We start from the raw sequence: 22,695 nt of genomic DNA, 5'->3' as shown, positions 1-22,695 counted from the left end.
TTGCAGCTTTATCATCAAATTTGCTTGAAAAGATGCGTGAAATCCTTTGGAAGCAAAACGAAATAAATATTTTATATTGTAGAGGACTTTAGGATCATATGTTGTAAAATCTCTAATCTATAAAATCATAAGCCTCTTTTTTTATTCTAACCTATTTTAATATTTCATTGCTTATGCTTTCAAACGCTTGCAAAGGATTTCAAATCTAGCGAGAACTTCAAAAATATAAAAACACGGATTGTTTTTTGCTTGGATTGTTGATCATTTTTTCAGTGATATCCAAGCAAGCTAGGGTTTATATAAGGCACAAAAACAACAAAATCTAAACAATACACTAGTTTTCTATTGTGTCTTGAAATAGCAATTAAGAGAAATAAAATTATGAGCTAGGACTAGGCTACTCAGTGATCTTGAGTTGAAGTTTTCTTTTTTATAGGCTTATTAGCAATCTTATGTTAAAAAAGAACTGGGTAAAATTCTAGTTAATTGACTTCTTGCTATCTCAGAAAGGGTTTAGGTTAGGAAAATGAAACTTTCAGGGATGAATCTACAGACTAAAAAGTATGTCCCAGGAAGGTATTTTGAAGCAACTACCTCCACTCCTTCTCCCTCCAGAGGGCCTGACCTTTGATTACCTTTAAAAATATGTGTGCTATAAAAGTGAAACCTTGCAAAATGGATCTTCTGCTTAATTAAAGCACAACAAAAAAAATTTCAGTTTCATAACTTTGCTCAATTCCATTTTATAAGGTTTTAAAGACATGCAAATACATTTCCTAAATTTTGAAAAAAATATTGATATGGCTCAAAATTCTACTCAAATATCAGGAATTGCATTTTCAGAACTAAAGGCAAAGAAAAAGCAACTGGTAACTGAAAATTAAGGTAAGATGTTGTTTTGTCAAAATTTCAATAGGTAAAAACCTGTCATGTAGGCACATTTCAGGGCCCTCTAGAGGGAGAAGGAGTAGAGATGGGCACTTTAAAATACCTTCCTGGGACATACTTTAGCCTGTAGACCCATCCCTGAAAGTTTCATTTTCCTAACCTAAACCCTTTCCAAGATAGCAAGAAGTCAACTAACTAGAATTTTACCAAGAACTGGATTGTCCAGTATCCTTGACTGTTCACCCTAGGATGGAGGCAGATGAGTTTAAATTATTGACTTATGAAGAAGGTGAGCATAGCCTACCACTCAGTGACTTTTTTTATGCTCTTTCTGAATATAACAGTAATTTTACTCAAAAATTTGGTGAAATTCTAGGCAAGCTAATGTTTTCTATCTTGAAAAGTGGTTTGGTTAGGAATAAAGGGTTTGTTTACAGAATACAGTATGTCTTGGGAAGATATTTTCAAATATCTTCCTCAATTCCTTCTCCCTTTAGAGGGCACTGATCTTTGATGACTTTTAAAAATCTTTGTGTTATTTCAATTTCAATTTATTAATATAATACACAATTTAACATTGCAAAACAGATCCTCTGCTTAAATGATGCACAAGAAAGTATTTTTAGCTTCTCAACTTAGCTCAATCAAATAGGCTACATTTCTTAAATTAGAAAAAGAACCATTAATATGACTTAAATTTCTACTCAAATAATAGGAATTGCATTTTCAAACCAAAACTAAAGAAAAAGAAACTGAAAATTAAGGTAGCCTATAAGACAAATGTTGTTTTTGTCAAAATTCCAATTGGTAGCTATAGATAAACCTGCCAAGTAGGCAAATTTGTAAGACATAGAAATCAGAAGAGTAAGGATAGAAGCCTGACACTACCTTCCCAGAGTATGTCTTGTCCCTGTATTCATTTCTGAAAGTTCTATTTTCTTGACCTAATCACTTTCCAAGATAGAATAGGAAAAAATAACTTGTCTAGAGTTTTACTAAAAATTCAATTTTTAGCACTTTATGGACCCTCAGATATGACACCTTTTCTCTTATTTTTGGCTAGCCAAAAGGGTTAAAAAAAGACAATTCATGCTTCATTTAATCCCAACCCCCCTAATGTGCACAAATAATAGATTTTTCATGTGTTTCCAGGTTTTTGACTTTGTGAGAGGTGATTGCATTTATGGGTAGGCTACATCACTTTAAACAAAAGAGATGCTAACAGGTTAAAGTAAACATGGCAATTTTTTTAAAGGTTTATGCATTATCTATTCAATTGGATCATGATGAATTAATGCCTGTGGATTGTGTAATTTTAGCAAAATGGAATTATAATTAAATAGTAAGTTTGTAATCAATTTTTCAATCCTTTTCTGTAGTTAAAAATAGGAGGAAAGGTATCTTCTTTGAGAACCCTTAAAGAGCTTGAAATTGAGTTGAATTGAATTGAGTGCATCAAGCAGTATGTTCACCATATCTGTAAGTTAGTAATGTAAACTCCTATATCTTTATTCACCACAGCCCATTTATTATAGGCTAGGCTACTTGAAACTGTGAGTACATCTATTTTAAAAGTTGAAAATGTAGATTTTTAAAATTTTCAAGTAATGGTAAATTTTTTTGGAACTAGGTTTCAGCTTAGCAGCTCTTCTGAAGAAAGCATGGTAACACCCCCCCCCCCTGATGGATGCATTGGATATGTGCAAACCTAAAAAAAATTCTTGGCCTACTTTTGATATGCTGCACCTTTCTATTTGCCTAATCACATTATTATTATCATTTTTTCTTTCATTGATAGGAGCTATTCAAAATGGCTCTTAGGGGTAAAGAATTAAAAAAAACTATATTAACAAAGAATGCATTTTGCATCATGACATGATAAAGAACAAAGAAATGGCTTATGTTAGGTTATTTAGAACTAAACATTTTACCATTAGGGGATGGGCAGTCATTGTCAGGGCAAAAACTATGGTCCAGTGGTTGCTGTCTTCAAAAGGAAACATAGTAGTATTCTGAAGACTATTTTTTAAAAATCCTAAAATACTTGCTTGTATTATTCCTAAAAGCACTTCCCCTTACTTTCCCCCAATCCCCCCCCCAATAATGTGCAAATACATAGCCAAAATTATATGTTCTCCATTGATTCTCTTGTTGCTTGATGTCTTAGATGCTGCTTGCTTACTGTTAAATTTATTTGAAGAACATCATCTATAACTTCAAACAATGGAAATTCCATAGAGAATATATAATTTGGGCCATATACCTGTCAATGAGGAGGGATGAGGATAAAGTAAAATGAAGTGCTTTTAGAAATAAATCATGTAAGTATTTTAGCATTTTTAAAGTAGTTTTCACAGTTTTATATTATGTCTTTATGTGGTGGACAACCACTGCACAAGTAACATAGCTATTATATGCCTATTCAAAAGGAGCATAAAGCAATGAGTCTAGTGGTAGTCTCCTACTGTTGTTTTTCTATTATGTTTCCCTCAGAAGAAAAAATTGCCACTTTGCAGCTCAATGGCAATTTTACCTAATGAATTTGCTATCTAAAAGGTAAAACTGTCATTTGTTTTCTATTCCTGGCCATTGAGCCTAGCTAGAGTTAAGCTAATCTATTTAACTATTTGAAAAAATAGAGTAATTTATATGCTTATATGATTATGAAATTTATTGTTAAATAAAGAACTCAGACCTCATGTATTTGTTGATTTAGGCTATTCTTTATTTAGGGTTGTGAATAAATCTATTTGTTAGTCTATTTGATGAACTGTCCTTGTCCTTTTCCAAATATGATAATTGTTAGCCTAGACTGTTGTTACACTCGGGCTCCACTTGGAACTAACAAATTGTGGAAAAACAAATTAGGAAAAACTTAACGTTTGATTAAAAAATCAGCATTTTGTTGCTTTTTGAAATTCTTCTACTCAAAATAAATGACTTTTTATCATTAATTCAAACAAACTTAGTGATTAATTCCTCTTCCATCATACGTTACTACATGTATTGAAAATGCTTAGACTAGGACAGTATTTACAAGTTTATAGAAGCAGGCCATTATAATCACAATCAGGAAGCAAATTAAACTGTTAAACGAAGTTAATTCCTTCCGGTAAATTTTATTCCTACCAATTCTCATGAAGCTGGTTGAAAAATGGTACACAGTACCATATCGAGAAAGAAATTTCTTATTAATAGTGTTGTTAGCTTATTAAGCTCTCTCAGTGAGAATGCAGCAACCTTTACAAGTGTTATTGCTTTCAAATTGTCAATGGACAGGTAGTGGCTTATTGAGGACAAACCACAGACAAGTCAATTCACTATAATCACTTAAATTTGTGGAAACTCGATTGATCTTATCACTAGCAACTGTAATTTAGGGTAATAGAGGGTTAGAGGGATATGTAGAAACAAAATTCCACCAACTTCCTTGTCTTGCTTTTGTAAATATTGAAACACTGTAGTTAATGTCATCCAAATCAAAGCAGCTTTAAGAAATGAAAATAAAAAAAACGAGTTTTTTTAGCTGAAAGTAAGGAGCGACCTTAAAACTTAAAACGCACAGAAATTACTTCGTATATGAAAGAGGCTGCTTCCTCATCAACGCCCCGCTCTTTACGCTAAAGTTTGACTCTTTCTCTCATTTCTTCTTTTTAAAACAGTAAAAAACTTTAGCGTAAAGAGCGGGGCGTTGATGAGGAAGCAGCCTCTTTCATATACGAAGTAATTTCTGTGCGTTTTAAGTTTTAATGTCGCTCCTTACTTTCAGTTAAAAAAACTCGTTTTTTTTATTTAATTTCTGAACGTTTTTGAATCAATGCATGTTTTGATTTTGGCTCTCCGCAGAGGAATAATCAAAACGAAATTTGCATATTTTTTTTGGGGGGGGGGGGGCTAAATGGCTTTCTCATAATTTTGATCGAATGATTTTGAGAAAAAAAGAGCGGGGGCGAAGCCTAGTTGCCCTCCGATTTTTTGGTTAATTAAAAAGGCAACTAGAACTTTTAATTTTTTACGAATATTTTTATTGGTAAAAGATTTGCGTAACTTATAAATTAGCTTACGTAAAGAACTTTTGTATTCTCATGTTTTTATTACATATATGAGGGGATTCGCCCCATCGTCAGTACCTCGCTCTTTACACTAAAGCTTAAATTTTATCCCAATTCATTAAGAATGACCCCTGAATCACAAAAGCCCCTTCTATGGGTAATAATTTCTGTTTGTTTTAAATTTTATTGCTGTTCCTTACCTCCAGCTGAAAAAGCTTTTTCACATTTATTTTTTAATTTTTTTTTAAATAATGCTAGTAAATCCCGATCTCCCTTCATGGAAGTTTTCTTCTCCCATGACAAATTCTCGATGGAAACTTCCCCCAGCATATCCCCCTCTTCTCAACCCCTCCCCCCAACCAAAAAAATCCTCCTGAAAACGCCTGTATACTTCCCAATAACCAATACTATATGTAAGCACAGGTCAAAGTTTGTAACTTGTTGCCCCTCCCACGGGGACTGTGGGGGAGTAAGTCGTCCCCAAAGACATACTTATAAGGTTTTTCGACTACGCTGAATAAAATGGCTATCTCAGAATTTTGATTCGTTGACTTTGGGAAAATAATTAGCGTGGGAGGGGGCCTAGGTGCCCTCCAATTTTTTTGGTCACTTAAAAAGGGCACTAGAACTTTTCATTTCCGTTAGAATGAGCCCTCTTGTAACATTCTAGGACAACTGGGTCAATACGATCACCCCTGGGGAAAAAAAAACAACAAAAAAACAAATAAACACGCATCCGTGATCTGCCTTCTGGCAAAAAATGCAAAATTCCACATTTTTGTAGATAGGAGCTCGAAACTTCTAAAATAGGGTTCTCTGATACGCTGAATCTGATGGTGTGATTTTCGTTAAGATTCTATGACTTTTAGGGGGTGTTTCCCCCTATTTTCTAAAATAACGCAAATTTTCTCAGGCTCGTAACTTTTGATGGGTAAGACTAAACTTGATGAAACTTATATATTTAAAACCAGCATTAAAATGCGATTCTTTTGATATAGCTATTGGTATCAAAGTTCCATTTTTTAGAGTTTTGGTTACTATTGAGCCGGGTCGCTCCTTACTACAGTTCGTTACCACGAACTGTTTGATACAAGTAAGTTAATTTAGTAAGTTTGGTAAGTTTAGTAAGTTTAACATTTTAAATTTAGTAACATTTTAATTTAGTAAGTTTAACGTTGGTAAGTGTGTGGTTTCAGTGCTAGTTAATGTGAAGGCATCTTTCAGCAACATATACAAGCAAATCATATATCAAATTAAAAGGAAATGAATTTTTCTTATTAAGTCATCAAGTTTATCATCAATTACCCATCTGGTTGATGCAATAAAGTCTGAGTGCAGAAGGAATCATCTATATACTGCATTGAATCACTATATTGCATCTTCCACAAGGCTCCATTATCAATGCTCAGCCCCCTTCTTTTCAAAAAAAGCTCCAGCAGCTGTGATTCCATCTCCAAGCTTGAATTTGGTGGTGACTTGATTTTATGTTCAGCAGGAAGAGATTTAGGTAAAATTATCGTTAAGATGAATAAAGCTATAGAGAAATTTGTTGCCTTTTTCTGCAGGATTTTCTCTACCTATCTCTTGATAAAAGACAAAAGCAATCATGCTCCACAAAAAGATATTTGTCATGAAATTTTGCAAAAAAAAAACAATAAATTTTACCATGACAATTAATTCTCAACAATGTGGAAATTTAGCATAATGGGGCACTGAAGTAATGAGAAGTATACCTGGACATGAGGCTGAATTCATGAAATCAAATTAATTTTGTCAAAAATTCATGCATGAAAAGATTATTGGTACTAGATATCTTCGAAGACCACACTGCCTTTCCATGACGAAAGTAAAACAGTTCAAAATAGGGATGATACCTTTTTATTGACAGTGAATAGATATAAAATTATTTAACTGGATATTTCGAACACATATACAGTTAAATAATTTTATATCTATTCACTGTCAATAAAAAGGTATCATCCCTATTTTAAACTGTTTTACTTTCATTATTGGTACTGGCAGGGTCTGACCAGGCTTATTCCCTTGCTGTCTTCTTGGACTGGTCACAAAAAGTTCATTTGTTAAAACATTGAATACACTATTGTATCTATGGGAGAGGACCTTGCTAAATTAGAAACCATACAAAATATATTGAGCAAATTGACCCTATGGCTTCACAACTGATCTTTCTGTCAAAACAAACTTTTATCTTACCTAAAAGACAGAAAAACGTTCATAACATAATGTTACAACAATTTGCAAACGATCAGGAACAATCATTTCTAAGCTTGCTATCACTAAAGAGCAACTCTCAACAGTTTGTTGTCTTTACAGTAGTGGAAAACATTCAAAGAACTTATCTCAGAAAGTATAATTGCCTTACTTGAGCTCCATAATTTTTAGAAATATTGTTGTGTTTGGTTATCTTTTCTTTTTATGTGTTACATTTTTGCTTTGTGATACCCCAGTGTATATTTTTTAACATAACAAATAAATTTGTATTAGGCCAACTAAGACAAGAACAAAAACAGTTTAAGACATATAAGGTAGCCTATCCTTTTTAGTCATTAAATTCAAGATAGAAATCAATTATTACTGACAGTGTCTGAAAATTTCTTATTCAAAACTCTAGTTTTATATGCTTTATATACAGTGACGTCCTGTGGTGGCACAATGGGTTTGACCTTAGCTTGGTAATACGGGACCCAGAGATCGAATCATGCTGCAGCAATGCACTGCAGGGCCGACGCAGAGACCTTAGTAGTCAAGAAGCGTCGTTAATCTGACACAATATACAGTGACTTAATAGGACTCTAGCTTGCTACATTTTTAGATTGATTGAACATATAAGGTAATAAAGCGATCGGATAGCTGAATGATAAAACACAAGTAATTCTTGCCTTTCCTAAACTTTTTATGCTCAACTGACACTATCTTCAAAATAAAGGATCTGAACTCGGTCCATCTGAAAAGTAATTTGTTGTTCAGGTTCAAATTTGTATCCTGGACTGTTATTTTAAAACTGTTTAGTTAAAATATATATACAGATATAAAAACTATAAAACTATAAAATATAAAAACAGCAAAATGTAGGACCACAAACCAAAATAAGGTAAATTAAAGATGGTGAAAAAAGAGAGCATCAGAGACCTCCACTCAACCATCCTAAATATAGAATGAAAAGATTTAAAAAAAAATATTTTTGTGTTACTATGTATCTTAAATTCATTATGTATATTCAATATAGCTTATTCTTTAATATAGCTCTTCTATCGGTGATAATTTTATTTGTTATTGATTTTTCTAGGTGGCAATATGAATCCTCACTTGCAGCTGAAAGAAAAAATAAGTCACTATTTAAGTCTGAAACACTGTTCAAACAAAGAGCAGCTTCTGAAGGAAATTCCAAAGAAATGGGAAAAATATGGTGATACTGTTCTATTTAAAGAAAACAGTTTTATCGATTCGCAATGGAAAGACTTGTTTGAAGGTTACTATAGCTTTTGTTCTAAGAATTACCCCCTTCAATTAGCTACAATTGTTTGAATGGATAAGTTATAACTATTGAATTTATAGTAGATGAATGTACCTCAAAAATGGATTTTTTTTTTCATTTTTGCCCCTAGGCTTTTTGTTACAAGGAAGATATTTTCAGGCTTCCAAGACAGTAATTTTTCAGTGAAGATTTATCTCTGAGTGAAGTTTTCATCTCAAATCCGGAATGAACAGGAGATCAGAGCAAGGTCTCTAAGGTCTTTTCTTGCAAGAGTGATGAGTGTTGCCAAATATGATACAAAAGCTTGTGAATTTTCCCAAAGAAATGGGGTTGACTAAAGCCTGGGTCTTTGGGTGCCATACTTTCGTTCCAAAATCAATTTCTAGACTCCTTATAGACTCTCAGTTCTTGCAGGATTCCAAAGAAATGGGGTTGACTAAGGTCTGGGTCTTTGGGTGCCAATCGAGATTCTGTCTTGAAGCTGATTACACTTCCTAAAGATTTTGTCCAGCATATATCAGAACAATTTTGATCTGTAGGGGCTTGCTCTGCAGGTTTCACATGTTTTACCAAGAGAGTAACTCAACTTGCGCTGAGATCATCTTTTATGCTGGTAGATTGAATTGTTGATTGTCTTAGCTTACTTAGGTATTCACCTCCTGGGTAATCTTTTTGGCTTGATGTTTTTCTCTCCCTATACTAAGTTTCCTCATGAATGAAAGATTCTATTTAATACTCATCAATGAAAAAACAGATGGAGCACAAAAAAAGAAAACAAAAAAAGCACAAGACACTAATTCATCTAACACAAACAAAACAATCAGAAACAGATGCTGATTAGTGGTGTAAAATATTGGACCACGGGTGGGTCTTGATAGATGAATTATATTGGTGTATTTGCTACAGAATTGTTTCTTCGGGAGTGGTAACACTGGTATATAACATACCTATTACTTGTCCACGGTGGTCAACGCAGCAAAAACGTTGCATACTTGTTGTTCAGTGAGCGTAATTTCATTTTATGTGTAGCCGTAAAAATGCGCCAAAACGGGCTAAGGTATAGATATTGAGGCAAAATCATAGCATCGTACACCTGGGCCAACAGACGACAATGAAACTTCCGCTCATTTGCCGCTATACAGCTATACTCAAAAGAAGACTGTTTCTGAAAATTAGAAAGCAGTAACTGCCGTGTCTCTAGTATTAACCATCCAATCGGGAGGCCCAGATTTACCATATCATCCACAAGCTCAACAATTGAATCCCTAAGTGTGACGCTCTGACCAGCATCTGGTTTCGAGTTAAAAAGCCACACTTCAGACTTTTTAGCATTAAACTGGAGTCCAGTGTGGGCATACTCTTGTTGCAACTTGATAAAATTAGCTTCTAGCCTATGTAGAGACCAGCTCAGGTTGAGCAAATCGTCTGCATAACCAATCAAAGACCAAATCAATACCATGCAAAATGTAAGTCATAAGTGACTTTGATTATGGCCTTAAAATACTGTTATTAAATACTGTCGGTGACGAAATAGCACCTTGTCTTACCCCCTTCTTTACTGGGGGAAGGAGATTTCCACGCGGAGAAAGAGAAGAATTATGTAAGATACTAGTACACTACTTAGCTAGTAGAGGGAGCCTAAGTTTCAGTTTCAGATTTTCATACATTTCAGCCAGCAGGTCTAGGATGCAGGGGTCAGCACCAGCCAAACCCAGATCAAATATAATCTCTTTGTGGAGAAGTGAATCAGATGCGCGTCTTATATCATGGGCAGCTAAAGCAATACCTTCACTGTGTTTTTCTGCATCAACTACAGCAGATACCTAAGCAAAAAGGGCATGACCACACCCAAGGCAAGAATGAAAACCGGGTGGGCTTGAAATGTAGGCTACATTTAGCTCTCAACTCATCAATTTCTCAAAAATTTCACAAAATAAAGTTGCAACTATTATTGGGCGAAAAGACGAGCATTCAGAAGGGGGTTTATCCTTCTTAGGGATAGGAGTAAAATATCCAATTGAAAAAGAATCAGGGACAAATCCCGGATTAAATATGATTTGGTAAAGGAGGACTAAGTGTTCCATAAACATTCACCACACAGCAACAAATGCTGTGCAGAAATCCCATCAAATCCTCTAGATTTTTTTTCTTTAGTTTACCAATTGCAGAAGTAATCAGGCTCTTTGTAATAATCAGTCCCAGACTAGAAGCATGTTCAAAAAATCGATGAGTTTCACTTAGTAACTATTTTGCAGATGTGGATCCAGAGCAGAAAATTCTCTTTTATGATATTCAACACGTGAGGAAAGTGGTATACGAGACGGTATTTGACTTGGCATACCTTTTACAAGACTGGACCACAACTTACTTGGTTGAGGCCGAACTTCTTCCGAACAAGACGAAATAATTGAACTTTGATGGAAAGGAAGCTGCTTTGCAAACTGAAGTGTAGTATAAATATACAGTTTTTGCAGCAACCCATCGTGCGAGTTATCTGCTTCAATACAAACTGAAAGCCAAAACTTAGCAGAAAAGCAAGCATTTCGCAAATTATAGTTAGTTGACCAGTCGGGCTCTTCAGTTCCAACTTTTGCTGGCCTAATAGGTACTGCCGATTTTTTTGCAAGATCTAGGGCATGAAATAAGTTCACTACAATAAATGTCCAGCCTAACTCAAGAATCAGACACATTCTTTCTTGAACGCTTGAACTGAAATTTTCGCAAGGACATCATTGCACACATTCGAGAAAAGCTTTAGAGACGCACTGTCCTAATCATTAGCATAAAATACACATGGCTTTTTCGGAAGTCGGTTAGAAGAAGAACCACAATAACCGATCAGAACATTAAAAGACAAAGGAAAGTGATCTGACGTAAAATTGAAATCATTAACAACAGCTTCCGCGATAGTTACAGATGACGTATGACAAACATGGTCTAAGTTATATATATACTACCCGAAGTTCTCATTCTTCAGTGAAACTTCCGAAAACTCATTCTTCAGTGCAACTACATAATTATCATTGAAGAGACCAAAAATAATACTTAAGCGATCATAATCACTAGAAGAATGAAGTGGCTCGGTGAGATCAGAATTGAATCAGTTGCAACACAACATAAATCGTGCTCATAAATTCATACAGCATCAGTCGTGATACAGCATAAATCGTGCTCTTTTAGTTTTAGCAAGCATTTAGATAAACGAGTGGCACTAATGGCAAAAAGTCTTTCAGATCGGTCGTCATGGTAGTGCTTGGTGAGATAAATGTTTAGCACAACAAAATCTTGGATTCTAATTGCCAAAAAGTCACTTGCTGAATCAAAAATAGATGAAAGAAAACATGAATTCACAAAGGTTGCGAGACCAACACAAGACTGATAGCGGCATGCAGCGACCAAGAACACTTTATGATTGGTTGATATTTCCCAAAGGCTCAGGCTCAAAGTAGTTGCAAATTGTTCCTGAATACACTTTGTCACAGTTAGATATAAAGTCCTTTGAAAATACAGACCGATTTAGAAAATTTCCATTTAAATTCCATGAGACAATCGCATAAGAGATGGAGGATCCTTGGTTTATTTCTTCATTGCACCTTGAATGTGTGGGTTTTAGACTCATGTTGATAGGGGTTTAGCATTGTTCATCACCTTTTTAGTCGGGCACCATGCACTGTAGCATGTATGGCCTTTCTTTTTGCACAAAATGCAGAACATATCTTTCGCGCACTTATTATCGTTCGTGGAGGTGTAGTCAGAAGCACCGCAACGACCACAAATAGGCATCAGTATGCTGTCGGCCGCTATGTGATCAACTCCAAGACTGGAAAAACACCTTTTTAGGAGAAATTTGAACTCTTCCACTGGCAGCTTCTTATTGCTGACCTAAACTGCCACGGCAAAAAAATCTTCAAGATCCTTCCTGGTCCCAAAATACCGCTGAAACACTTTGGAATGCTCAAAGTTACCGATTACTATTGCACTTGGAACATGGGATTCTACATAAGTTTAAGTCATGTTAGGTGAACCTGCTTCAAGACGGTAATAAACAGTTTCTCTTTGAGCATAGCAATAACCTCAGGCTTAATAGCTTTCATTTTCTCAACAATATTCTCAGTAGATGATTTAGATTTGATATAGAATTTCCAGTCCTGTTTCAACTTTCTTAGCTTACTTATTTCCGCTAAGTCGGGACAAACGCTGTCCAAAAACTGCTTACGAGTATTGGGGTCATCAAGAGATTTTGGTATTTTGAGAACAACGGCATAAGATGGCTGATGATTGACAGCTACTGGATTAGCAAGGCCTGGGGATCTAGTAGTCGAGGGACAGCAGCATAGGCCCTGTGGACCAAAAATTGTAGGAACTTCATCTGGTTCATATATAACGAACTTAGGTAGGGTCAATGAATTCTTATCGCAATAGTCAAGAACTTTCAAAATGTCCGCGAAAGTGTCCGTAACTTTCTGCCTCTTGGTTTTCTAAGTAGTATACCTTGCTATAGACCAAATAATTTTTTCACTTCGTTTACAATATCTTCTGCGAAAAGATCGCAACCAGTTCCTTATGGCAAAATTCAGCACATCATTCTGTACGAATCCATCTGGCAGCATCATGGGACAAACCCCATAGACAAGGGAAGTGACAGTCCCCGTTCTATCCGGTCCCCGCCGTTTAAGGGAGATTCTACCGGCAGGTACAACGGCACTTGCGACAGGAAACTGCCCCTCTTCTGCTTGTCAATTAGGGCTGCATAAATAACAACTTGGCACACTTAAATTGAAACCGGCACAAATCTATTTTTACAAAATACAAATAAATGTCCAGTGGCTTTTCAAGTTCAACCTGTTACATAAACCGGCACTTCATTTTCTTCAGCAAAACTGTCATGTAGCAGTGCTTGGCAAAATATGATTTTTACTGGATCTTGAATTGAGGTCTTCTTGGGTTCACAGGTGTTGCTTCTACTTTGTTCTATAAACTAAGAGTAAGTAACTATTAATTTCTAGATTAAGGAAACATTACAAAAAGTAGTTATGTAGCCCTTCTTTTCGTAATGTTGTTCTGGCTGCCGTGTTGTAGTAGTCTCTGAGTAATAATAGGAGGTAAAAGCCGATTGAAATACTAGGTGGAAGCACAATAGAATAAAACCAGATGAGGTTTTAAGTTGGAAAATGGAGTGGCAATCTTTCCAAAGTCGAATGGCAATGTTAATGACAAGAGATATACATCTGAGTTATTGAAATAAAAATCTGAGTATTGAAATCAAATAGATGCTTTGCAAAAGCTAAATTGTATACACGTCACTTATCACATCATGTTGTAAGTGTTTACTTGAAAATTTATGTTTTTTTTTTCTACTTTATATTCGTTATAATTACAGTTTTGATAAATTCATTTCATAAGTAAATTTATTTTATAAATTAACTTACAAAATTAATTGTGATTTATAATATTGTATGATGTATAATATCAAACAAAATTTTAAATTTACGTTTAATTTTAGGATTTCAATTTAGTGGCATGGGACATAAATCCCAGTGTGGTAATGAAGCTGGGTTTGATATAGAGAGCTGTAGAGAATTGAAGAGATTTGAAACTAGAAAACACTGAACCGGTCTCTTTCAGTTTAGTTGCATTGATGTAAATTTGAGTATGGCAATATAATATCTCCCAGTACTCATGTATGTCATGTTCTATTGGGTGTTGATTGACATAAACAGTTATAAGGAATTGTTGGAAATTGAAATGTCAAAACGATTGTGTAGTGTCATTTAGAATATTTATTGTTCTCTCTCACTCCTGAATATTTACAAAGGTTCGAATTGGCGCTCGTCCCTGAAGTGCAAGACATGTTACAAATAGCTCTCTCTTTTGCTGTCTATCTTTCGGTTTGTCTGGAAGAGAGCGATATGGAAAAAGAGATAGCCTATTCCCAACATCTCTTGCAATTCCAAATGCAATGTTTTGTGGTGTTGTCGTATATTTTCAAATATATCTGGAAAATTATTGAACCCGTTCATACCTCTCTGACATTTCTTACCTCTTCATTAGGAAAATAAATTCAGTAGCCTTCCCCTCCAATAATTTCTGGTGGGTGCACTTATGAGCTACTCTTTTATGCATCCATAAACGCATGTACACATGTATAAATTTTTCAAAACAACATTTTTTTAACCCCTTTCCTCCCCCTACCTCCCCCTTTTCTTCTTCTGGAGATATCAGTCTAACCCCCGTTGCAAATATACTATACTTTTTAAGGGCATACATATACGTATATTTTAGAGAGAGAACCTGCAGAAAATGTGTAGGGGGCTGCAGTTTGAAAAAAGGCAACAACAGAAAAGCACAAAATGCGTTTTCAAATGTTACTAAATTTTCCATTTCCCATATATTTTAGGTTTTATAGAGGAAGGGGCTAAAGCTCACTTGCCCTTACCCGTGTGTGCTTTAGCTACTTTTGTTCACTAAGACTTTCAAAATATTAGCTTTGATTATTGTCTTGGGAAATCACGTATGTTTTCTGGGGTCTTGATCAGTTTATTCCATTAATTTTGGAAAATGAGCAAATGAAAATTTTTTTTTTTTTTCAGACGAAGTGATCTTTCAGACAATCTGTAAGTGTCTTCAGGTTAAACGGATTGCAAAACGTGGACGTATTGAAAATGACGATTTTAGAAGTCCTAAAATAAAACTCCTGTATGGTGACAGTCCTTGGGTGTCACACAAGGACAATAATGTAAGGTAAATATAAACTAGAATTTCTATTTTTTCTACAATATAGGCCTTCTTGGTCACGTAAGTTCTGCACGTTTTTCATGCTTAGTATATTTTCTCATTTAGAAGTAATAGAGAGAATTTCCAACTACATAAAATAAAGTAATAGAGCTATTCTTACATCGTCATATATTTTGACGGGTGGGAGATTAGTAATGTCAAAAGTATCATAGTCATTGTGAACCATCCTCTAAATTACCCTGGGTTTATACCAAAGATCTTGGAATGACACCAGTTAACACTGTATAAGCGATGTATTCTTTGTTGGTATTTTCTGATTAGTTTGCTGTAAATCATATTTAATCTGAAATCTTTGTCATTCTTTTTTGTAGTAATTAATTTAAAAGAAAAAAATTCCACCAAAGAAGTTTTTCAAAGAAAAGTAAAGAGCTACATTAAATCAAGATGAGCAGAATTTCCATAAATCACCATCGATAGATAAATGACACCTAAAACGAACGGAAATTACACTAAATAACCAAATCAAACTCAAAATGACCGGAAAGTAAGGGGATTTGGCTCATGTCCTCGTGCCTTTCAAAGGCCAGAACATAATTTGTACTTTACTAAAAACAATCCTTATTTCGAGCTGTGTATTTCTATTTCCCATAATATTGAAAAAATCGCTATTATAACCAAGATTACTGAAATAACCTTAATGAATGTGGATTAACAGTTTAATATAGATTTTGATATTCATTCCTGAAAGGATGAATAATATCGTATTTATTAAAGCTAAAAAAGAGAAAACATTTCAAATGTATTGTGTTCTAAAAGTTCCGATTTAATACACTCAGTCATTCCTGAATAATGTTCTTTTGACAACCTGTATGCACATAATATATTTGGTTTATTTGAACACTCCCCTCAACATTTTCTGAAAGCTTCGTCGGAATACCTTTGGTATTTTTGGACAATAAAGGTCAAACATGTCCCCATTTCTCAATAAAAGATATTAGTCCCCATTTCTCAATAAAAAATATTATACGTAAACAGTGGGCAAATAGTGTAGCTTATAGCCCTTGTCCCTAGGACTGTAGGGGGTTGACATCCTCAGAGACAAAGCTACTGGGCCTTTCAACTATGCTGAACAATATAGCCATCTCAAAGTTTTGACTGGATGTTAAGGCTACTAGTGGGTGCTAGAGAAAAGTTGGTTGCCTTTTGATCGCTTTTAACTCTTAAAAAGGGCTGAGGTGTTTGACCATACGCCCCAAAAGAGAGCAGAATTCATAATTGTTGAGGGAAACAATCATAAGGATTGAAAACATCAACCAATACAATAAAAAGTAAATGTATATATAAAACCAGATTCAAAAATTAGAAAATGAAAGGCTAGAAGAAAATAAAAAAGAGAGAAAAAAAAGTTAGGCATAGTAAGGAGTGAACAGCAGATGACTCCAACATGGGTAAAAAAAAAACAAAAACAATTTAAAAGACTGCATGAAGGGCACATACTTCATCACAGAAGGTCAATAAGTAATGCGTTTTTTTCAAGTTATACTGTTACGTCCAAATTACCCGTTCAGAATTTTTTCAATCAATCTATATTTATTTGAGATCAACGGTATTTAAATTTAACTGAAATCCTAGATCGTTCGGAATTGACAAGAGGAAGTCGATACGCTCTATAATGCCTAAGGACTGAACAAGAAGGTAGAATCAACAGAGACCTCTCGCAGAAATGGTTACCTGGCTTTTGTACAAGCATATTAAAAGGTCGTATTGCAATATTTGCATCTCTTATACTGGAAGATGTTTTTATTTTGGGTAGTCTACCCTGATGTACTTTTGTGTCTGAGCAAGCATCCCGTGTCTAAACCTGAAATATCCTGTTTTTTAGGTAATTTCTTATTCATTAAGGATACAGATTTGTCACTTCTCGGTCTGCATTTGGCCAAACTCCCCAACTTTTTGTTAAGTTTTGTTGATATTAAATTTCTTTTTAGGCTAACATGGAATATCGAACACTCTATGTTCAGCGCAGGGAATATATCCGAAAAAATTCGCTTGTCTAAACTAGACTGCCGATCAGAAGTTATTGTTGACTTATATGCAGGCATAGGGTATTTCAGTCTTCAGTATTTAGTAAATGCTAAAGCAAAGTTTGTACATGCTTGTGAATGGAATCCCTACGCTGTTGAAGCACTCAAAAGAAATTTGGTCCTTAATGGGGTTGCAGACAGATGTGAAATTCATTTTGGAGATAATAAAATGGTAAGGTTCTAACTTTATCTCTCTTTGAGAAAAATATATGATTAAACTATTTACTGAAGAGCTTTTTGACATACTGGTAAATATTTGACTGAGTACCGCCTTCTGAAGGAAACGTGCTAATAAAATGAACGTTGCTTAACTAGATAGCTAATTTTATACCCTTTACAAATATCATACTCGCTTTTGTGACAATGCACACTACCTGCTGATGTTCCCAGATATAGTCTTAGGAATAATAAAAAGCCCAAAAATGCGAAAAGAATGTTATTTTTATTTACAATATACATCATTTGTCTACTAATAAATTTTCATGTTTCCTCGCTTTGTTATGCAATTTCAAAATCATTTTGAATTATATTTATTATCATAGTTCTATTTTTTCCACTCTGGCGAAACGAAATTTTATCGATTCAAGAACGCAGAAAAATGTTTTAACAAAGAAGAATGACATGATCACAAGATTCAACACAAGAATGAAATATATTAGTAGGGCTTTATCTGAGACAATCAGGGGGCAGGCTGGGTTGTCACAAAACTGTAAAGAGCATAACATAAGGAATCTAATCTGGCACGTACGCAGGGGGGGGGGGGGTTCGGGCCTGCCCACCCCCCGAAGTTTTTTGAAATGTTTAATTTCCCCATGGTTTCTTGGGATTTCTGGCAAAAGTAGGACATTTATTAAGAATCTAGATACATGTGTGAAGCCTTTTTTGGGGGATTTTACATCATGCAATTATTCGGTCAAGCCACAGCCCAATTATTAACCCATTTTCTGTCTAACTTTTTACCCTATTTGAAGTAATTAGGAATTGTACTGTTATTTATTTTATTTTTTTGTAAAGAGGGTTTGCTTTCCACAGCAAAATAGAATTATCCTTGGTATTGGGGCGTTTATCCCCCCTTTTCAGGATAAAATACAGCTTTTAATGGATCAATTTTGGAAACTATCATTCTTCATTAAAATCTACGTTTTTGCAATAGAAGAACTACCCCCCACAGCATCCATATTGCACTGTTAACCCTAAAATTTCCCTTTCAGTGGGATATAATAGATTAATCACTGGTTCTAAATCGCTATGAACATAACCTGAGCCTAAAACGTACTTTTGAGGCTTCAGTCTTCTTCCGTTTCAATACTACAGATTAAAGTTAATCTGTATTTACCGATATACGTGCTTTTTGCATTACTAAATAAAAAAAGGTGCTACTCTATATCTGCTGTTTCAAACATTTTGCCCCCCCCCCCGAAAAATTTCCTGCGTACGTGCCTGAATCTAATGGTACTTCTTTTATTTTATTACCATGTTTCCTTCAGAAGAGGCCGACCAATAAATGTTTACTGAATTATTGAATTCCTGTATTGTCTATGGCTAAGATTTTAAAATAATAGACCGGTAAATTTTTCGCTTGTCTATTTCTTTTCCTATATATTCGTCTTTTTCATGCTCCAAACAGAAAAATTCAAAAGGTTTTATCTGGCCAGGAGCGTGGGGGACAGTTTGATCTCCGCCCTCTAAATTGAGCTGTTTCTGACCTTTGAATCATTCTGGAGACTATAGATAGGTAAAACACACGATATCATCTCTTTTTTTGTAGCAAGATGCGTGGTTAAACTATTTGACTATATGCTAAGAAACTATTGGGACTGCTGCTTTGCCATCTTGTTTACAGTTGCGCCAATTCTTTAAAATATAGGGGGAGGGGGCAAGGTACTGTTCCTGTTTTCATGAAGATACAAAAAAAAACACTTTTGAAATATATCAGGGTAATTTACGCATTAATTGGCGCTAAGTGTATCTTTCTAAAATAAGTGACCTGTAAACCTTGCGAACGTGAAGAAAAAAGCAGAGATTGTTTCTTTACTGAAATAAAACCAGCGTTTGTTTTTTTCCCATAAATTAAAGTTACCTGTAAATTTGTTCCCATTTTGATCCCATAAATTTGAGACTCAACTTAAAGTTACCGAAAAATACACCCTAAACGTAACTTTGCAACCATAATTTATCTCCTTGAAATATCCTTTACTAAATGTGGTCACCATCCTGAGGGATTAAAATTGAGATAATATATAATTTTTTAAAGTCTTTTTTTAACTAATTTTTGTGTATAAATTGTCAGATTATTGTTTAAATTGGTATTATATTGTGGGAAATTTGTCAGTGTTTTTGAATCATAGTTTTTTTTCGTAATAAATATATTCCCCCCCCCCAAAAAAAAAAAAATTTTGTGACAAACTCTGCCTATTATTCGTATTTTGTTGTTATTACACCTAAGGTTCGTATCTGACTTTTTCGCTCCTGACATCAGTAAATCTGACATTTCTGCCATTCATGTATAAGTAAATATGGCATTTGGGGCGGTCGTATCTCACATTAGTAAATATCGTCGCTGTGACGCCTAAAGGTCTTATATGATATTTTCACACATCTGAAATTACTCTTAAAACTGTTTGATAAGCTACTATAAAAGGGAGGAGGAGGATAGCAATACTGACCAGGGAGATGAAGGCGTGATTGAACATGCATATTGTGGTAAGTGTGAAGGTGTGATAGATCATTCCTTTGAGGACAGCTTAGCGAACGGATTTTGGCAGTTTTGTGAAAAGTATGAAAATATTTGGGACGATCTGACATTTCTCTCATCTGAAGTAATTTGGCATGAACCGTACGCTAAGCTGTTTTGAAAGGAATGATCTGCATACCATATGTCAGGAGGATTCAAGTGTAAAATAACGTTTTTGCCCAATTGCAAAATTGCCCAACTTACCTGCCCAACTTTTGCCCAACTTGCCCTGTTCTACATTACCATGTTCATACAACATACCCTGTTCTACAGAGTTTATACATTGCCCAACTTTTTGGCTGACTCGAGGCAGATTATTCCAGGAAGCATGAGAGCCACTCAATTAAATGATCTTTTTTATCTTATTAACATTTTTCCGATTGATATTGTCTGTTCTCCACATTACCAGCCTCTTTTTTCCCTTTTTAGGTTTGTCCGCAGAATGTAGGAAACCGAGTCAATTTAGGATTAATCCCCTCATCAGAGCCGGGTTGGCGAGTAGCATGTCGAGCACTGAGGCAAGATATAGGTGGCACTCTACATATCCACGGCAATGTGAACTCGAATGTTGTCAAACCTGGTCAACTTTCTCCTCATAAGTTACCTCGCAGCGTAAAATTAGATAACAAAACTGACGAAGATGTGCGAAATATTGATGTTTCAAGGAGCGAATTGTCAAACCATGGTCACTTTGTCTCCTCTGTTGATGAAGGAATAGTTTTAGAACCAAAAACTAGGAAATTAATTAGTTCAAACACGATAAAAAGTGAAGATAATTTAAGTGCTAGTCAATTAAATTGTATAGATGTGACTGAACAGAATCATTTAAATAATCGTACCACAGAATTTCCAGACGAAACCCTGTCGTCCCCATTGATAATGCCTGCTAGTGGTTATTCACTGAAATCACAACAAATGGTTTGTGAAAGTGAATCTAATGACTTGGAAAATAGTGTGACTTACAGATGTAAAGAGTGGGAACACTGGGCTGCCTATGTAAAAAGTGAAATTAAAAAAATGTTAGAAGATGGTGGTAAAAACTGGAATGTTAGGATAACTCATTTGGAAGATGTGAAGTCCTACGCTCCAAGGATTAACCATTTAGTTCTAGACCTTCTTTGTACTCCGGTGAATTAACGGCAATCAGTGTTGCCATCAAACATTATAAATAGTTCCAAAGCTGCGGTTGCGTTTTTGGGCTAAATTATCCGTAGCTTTTCTGAAAAATAAAAAATCGAGTTAAGCAAATTTTGTAGTAGGTGTATAGAATAGCGTCTCTCCAGAAGGAGACAAAAAAAGAGAGACATTTTTAGATTACTAATGTTATGCTCATTTTATGGTTTTGTTCGCTTTTTTGATAATTCATCCCGAGGCATCCCCTCCTCCTAAAAGGTGTCATATATCCCTAGGCTGTATAAAAACTAACATAAAAGTGATGAAGTTCTTACTGTATTACATGTACCAAGTGTCAATGAATTATAGAATTAAGAATTTACCAAATATTATGTTAGTTTTTTTTATATATGGGCTGGAGCTATATGAGACCATTAGGAGGAGGCTGGGGTTGAATTGTCAAAACGCGAATAAGACCATGAAAATTAGCATAAGATTAGCAATTTATAAATGTCTCTTCATTTGTTCTAGAATTTCTCCTTCTGGAGAGCCACTATTCTACACCTTTACCAATTTTGTCACTCGAAAGTATTTTTTTCTCTTTTAAACTCTGCAGCGTATGAATTAAAATTTATTTTCTTCATTTTAAGTTTGAGTTAATTTTTTCCCAGGATAGCAGAAAGATTGAAATGGCTAGAACTGGTCTTGCCCATGACGGGTGACAGAAATCAACACAAAATGAGAAAAAGATATCAACAGAAAATGAAAAAAAGAAATCAACACAAAATGAGAAAAAGATATCAACAGAAAATGAGAAAAAGATATATCATCATGGAGCTCTTGAAACTGTAACTTTCCTGATTGCTTTAGCAAAAGACAAACACTGCCATAAATCTAAGTTATGCATTAATACGGATGTTATGAAATTATTCAAGTTTAGCCACTTTAAACTATTTGTTAAGTGATTTACCTACAAAAGCATCATTGAAATATCCTGTTAAATTTATCCCTTTAGTTGAATAATTACATATCAATAGAATCCTCATTTGCTTCTGATTCAAACAATGTCACTTTTATTGCTGAATTTTTACATATTCTCATTAAACTATATTTGATCAAAACCCCGAGTATACGTAACGGTTATACAATTCTATTGGCTGTTGTATTACTCGACGATCATCTTCAGATAAGTTGGGTGTTACAACCGTTTAGTTGGGCTTGTTTGTAAACAAGAAAAGTCTCCGCTTGTTTCCTTATAAGATTCAGTGTGGCAACAAATTAGAAAAATTACGCAACAAAAAAAAATCTTAGTAATTGTTTAAAAACCGGAAGAAAAATCAATGAAGATCCCGGTTTTCAGGGAGGAATAGAGGGGAGATAGAACAAGAAGGCAGATAGTGTTCTCATTCGTATGCCCTTGGTAGTTGGTACTTTAAGTACTTCAAGCGATTTAGTAATTGTGAATTCATTTTGGTAAAAATAGGTAAACTCAGTATTTATAGAGAATTAGCCAGCCGGAAACCATAAAAAAAATTCACTATTCAGTACTAACTACTTGTAGGTAGCAACTGGCTGGGAAACCGCCTAGTGTAG

The 22,695-nt window shown here is 34.8% G+C and overlaps 1 protein-coding gene across 6 annotated transcripts; it reads left to right on the top strand.

The window, feature by feature from the left end:
• Positions 1 to 211: 211 nt before the first annotated feature.
• On the top strand, positions 212 to 21,745 carry LOC136035276 (tRNA wybutosine-synthesizing protein 2 homolog). 6 transcript variants are annotated; one of them, XM_065716954.1, is made up of 5 exons: positions 212 to 304; positions 8,248 to 8,430; positions 15,027 to 15,177; positions 17,160 to 17,427; positions 20,419 to 21,745. In XM_065716954.1, the coding sequence occupies exons 2-5, from the start codon at positions 8,256 to 8,258 to the stop codon at positions 21,124 to 21,126; spliced, it is 1,302 nt and encodes a 433-aa protein (XP_065573026.1). In that variant the 5' UTR covers positions 212 to 304; positions 8,248 to 8,255; the 3' UTR covers positions 21,127 to 21,745. The 6 variants fall into 6 exon arrangements, with proteins under 6 accessions (XP_065573026.1, XP_065573027.1, XP_065573029.1 ...); XM_065716955.1 differs by having other exon boundaries at positions 213 to 293; XM_065716957.1 differs by lacking the exon at positions 212 to 304 and adding an exon at positions 591 to 885.
• The last annotated feature ends 950 nt before the right edge of the window (positions 21,746 to 22,695 follow it).

This window comes from Artemia franciscana, chromosome 14 (genome assembly GCF_032884065.1).
Source record: "Artemia franciscana chromosome 14, ASM3288406v1, whole genome shotgun sequence".
In the NCBI taxonomy this organism is placed as follows: domain Eukaryota; kingdom Metazoa; phylum Arthropoda; class Branchiopoda; order Anostraca; family Artemiidae; genus Artemia; species Artemia franciscana.
The sequence above is the reverse complement of the archived record's forward strand: the minus strand, read 5'-3'. Positions and strand labels throughout refer to the sequence as shown.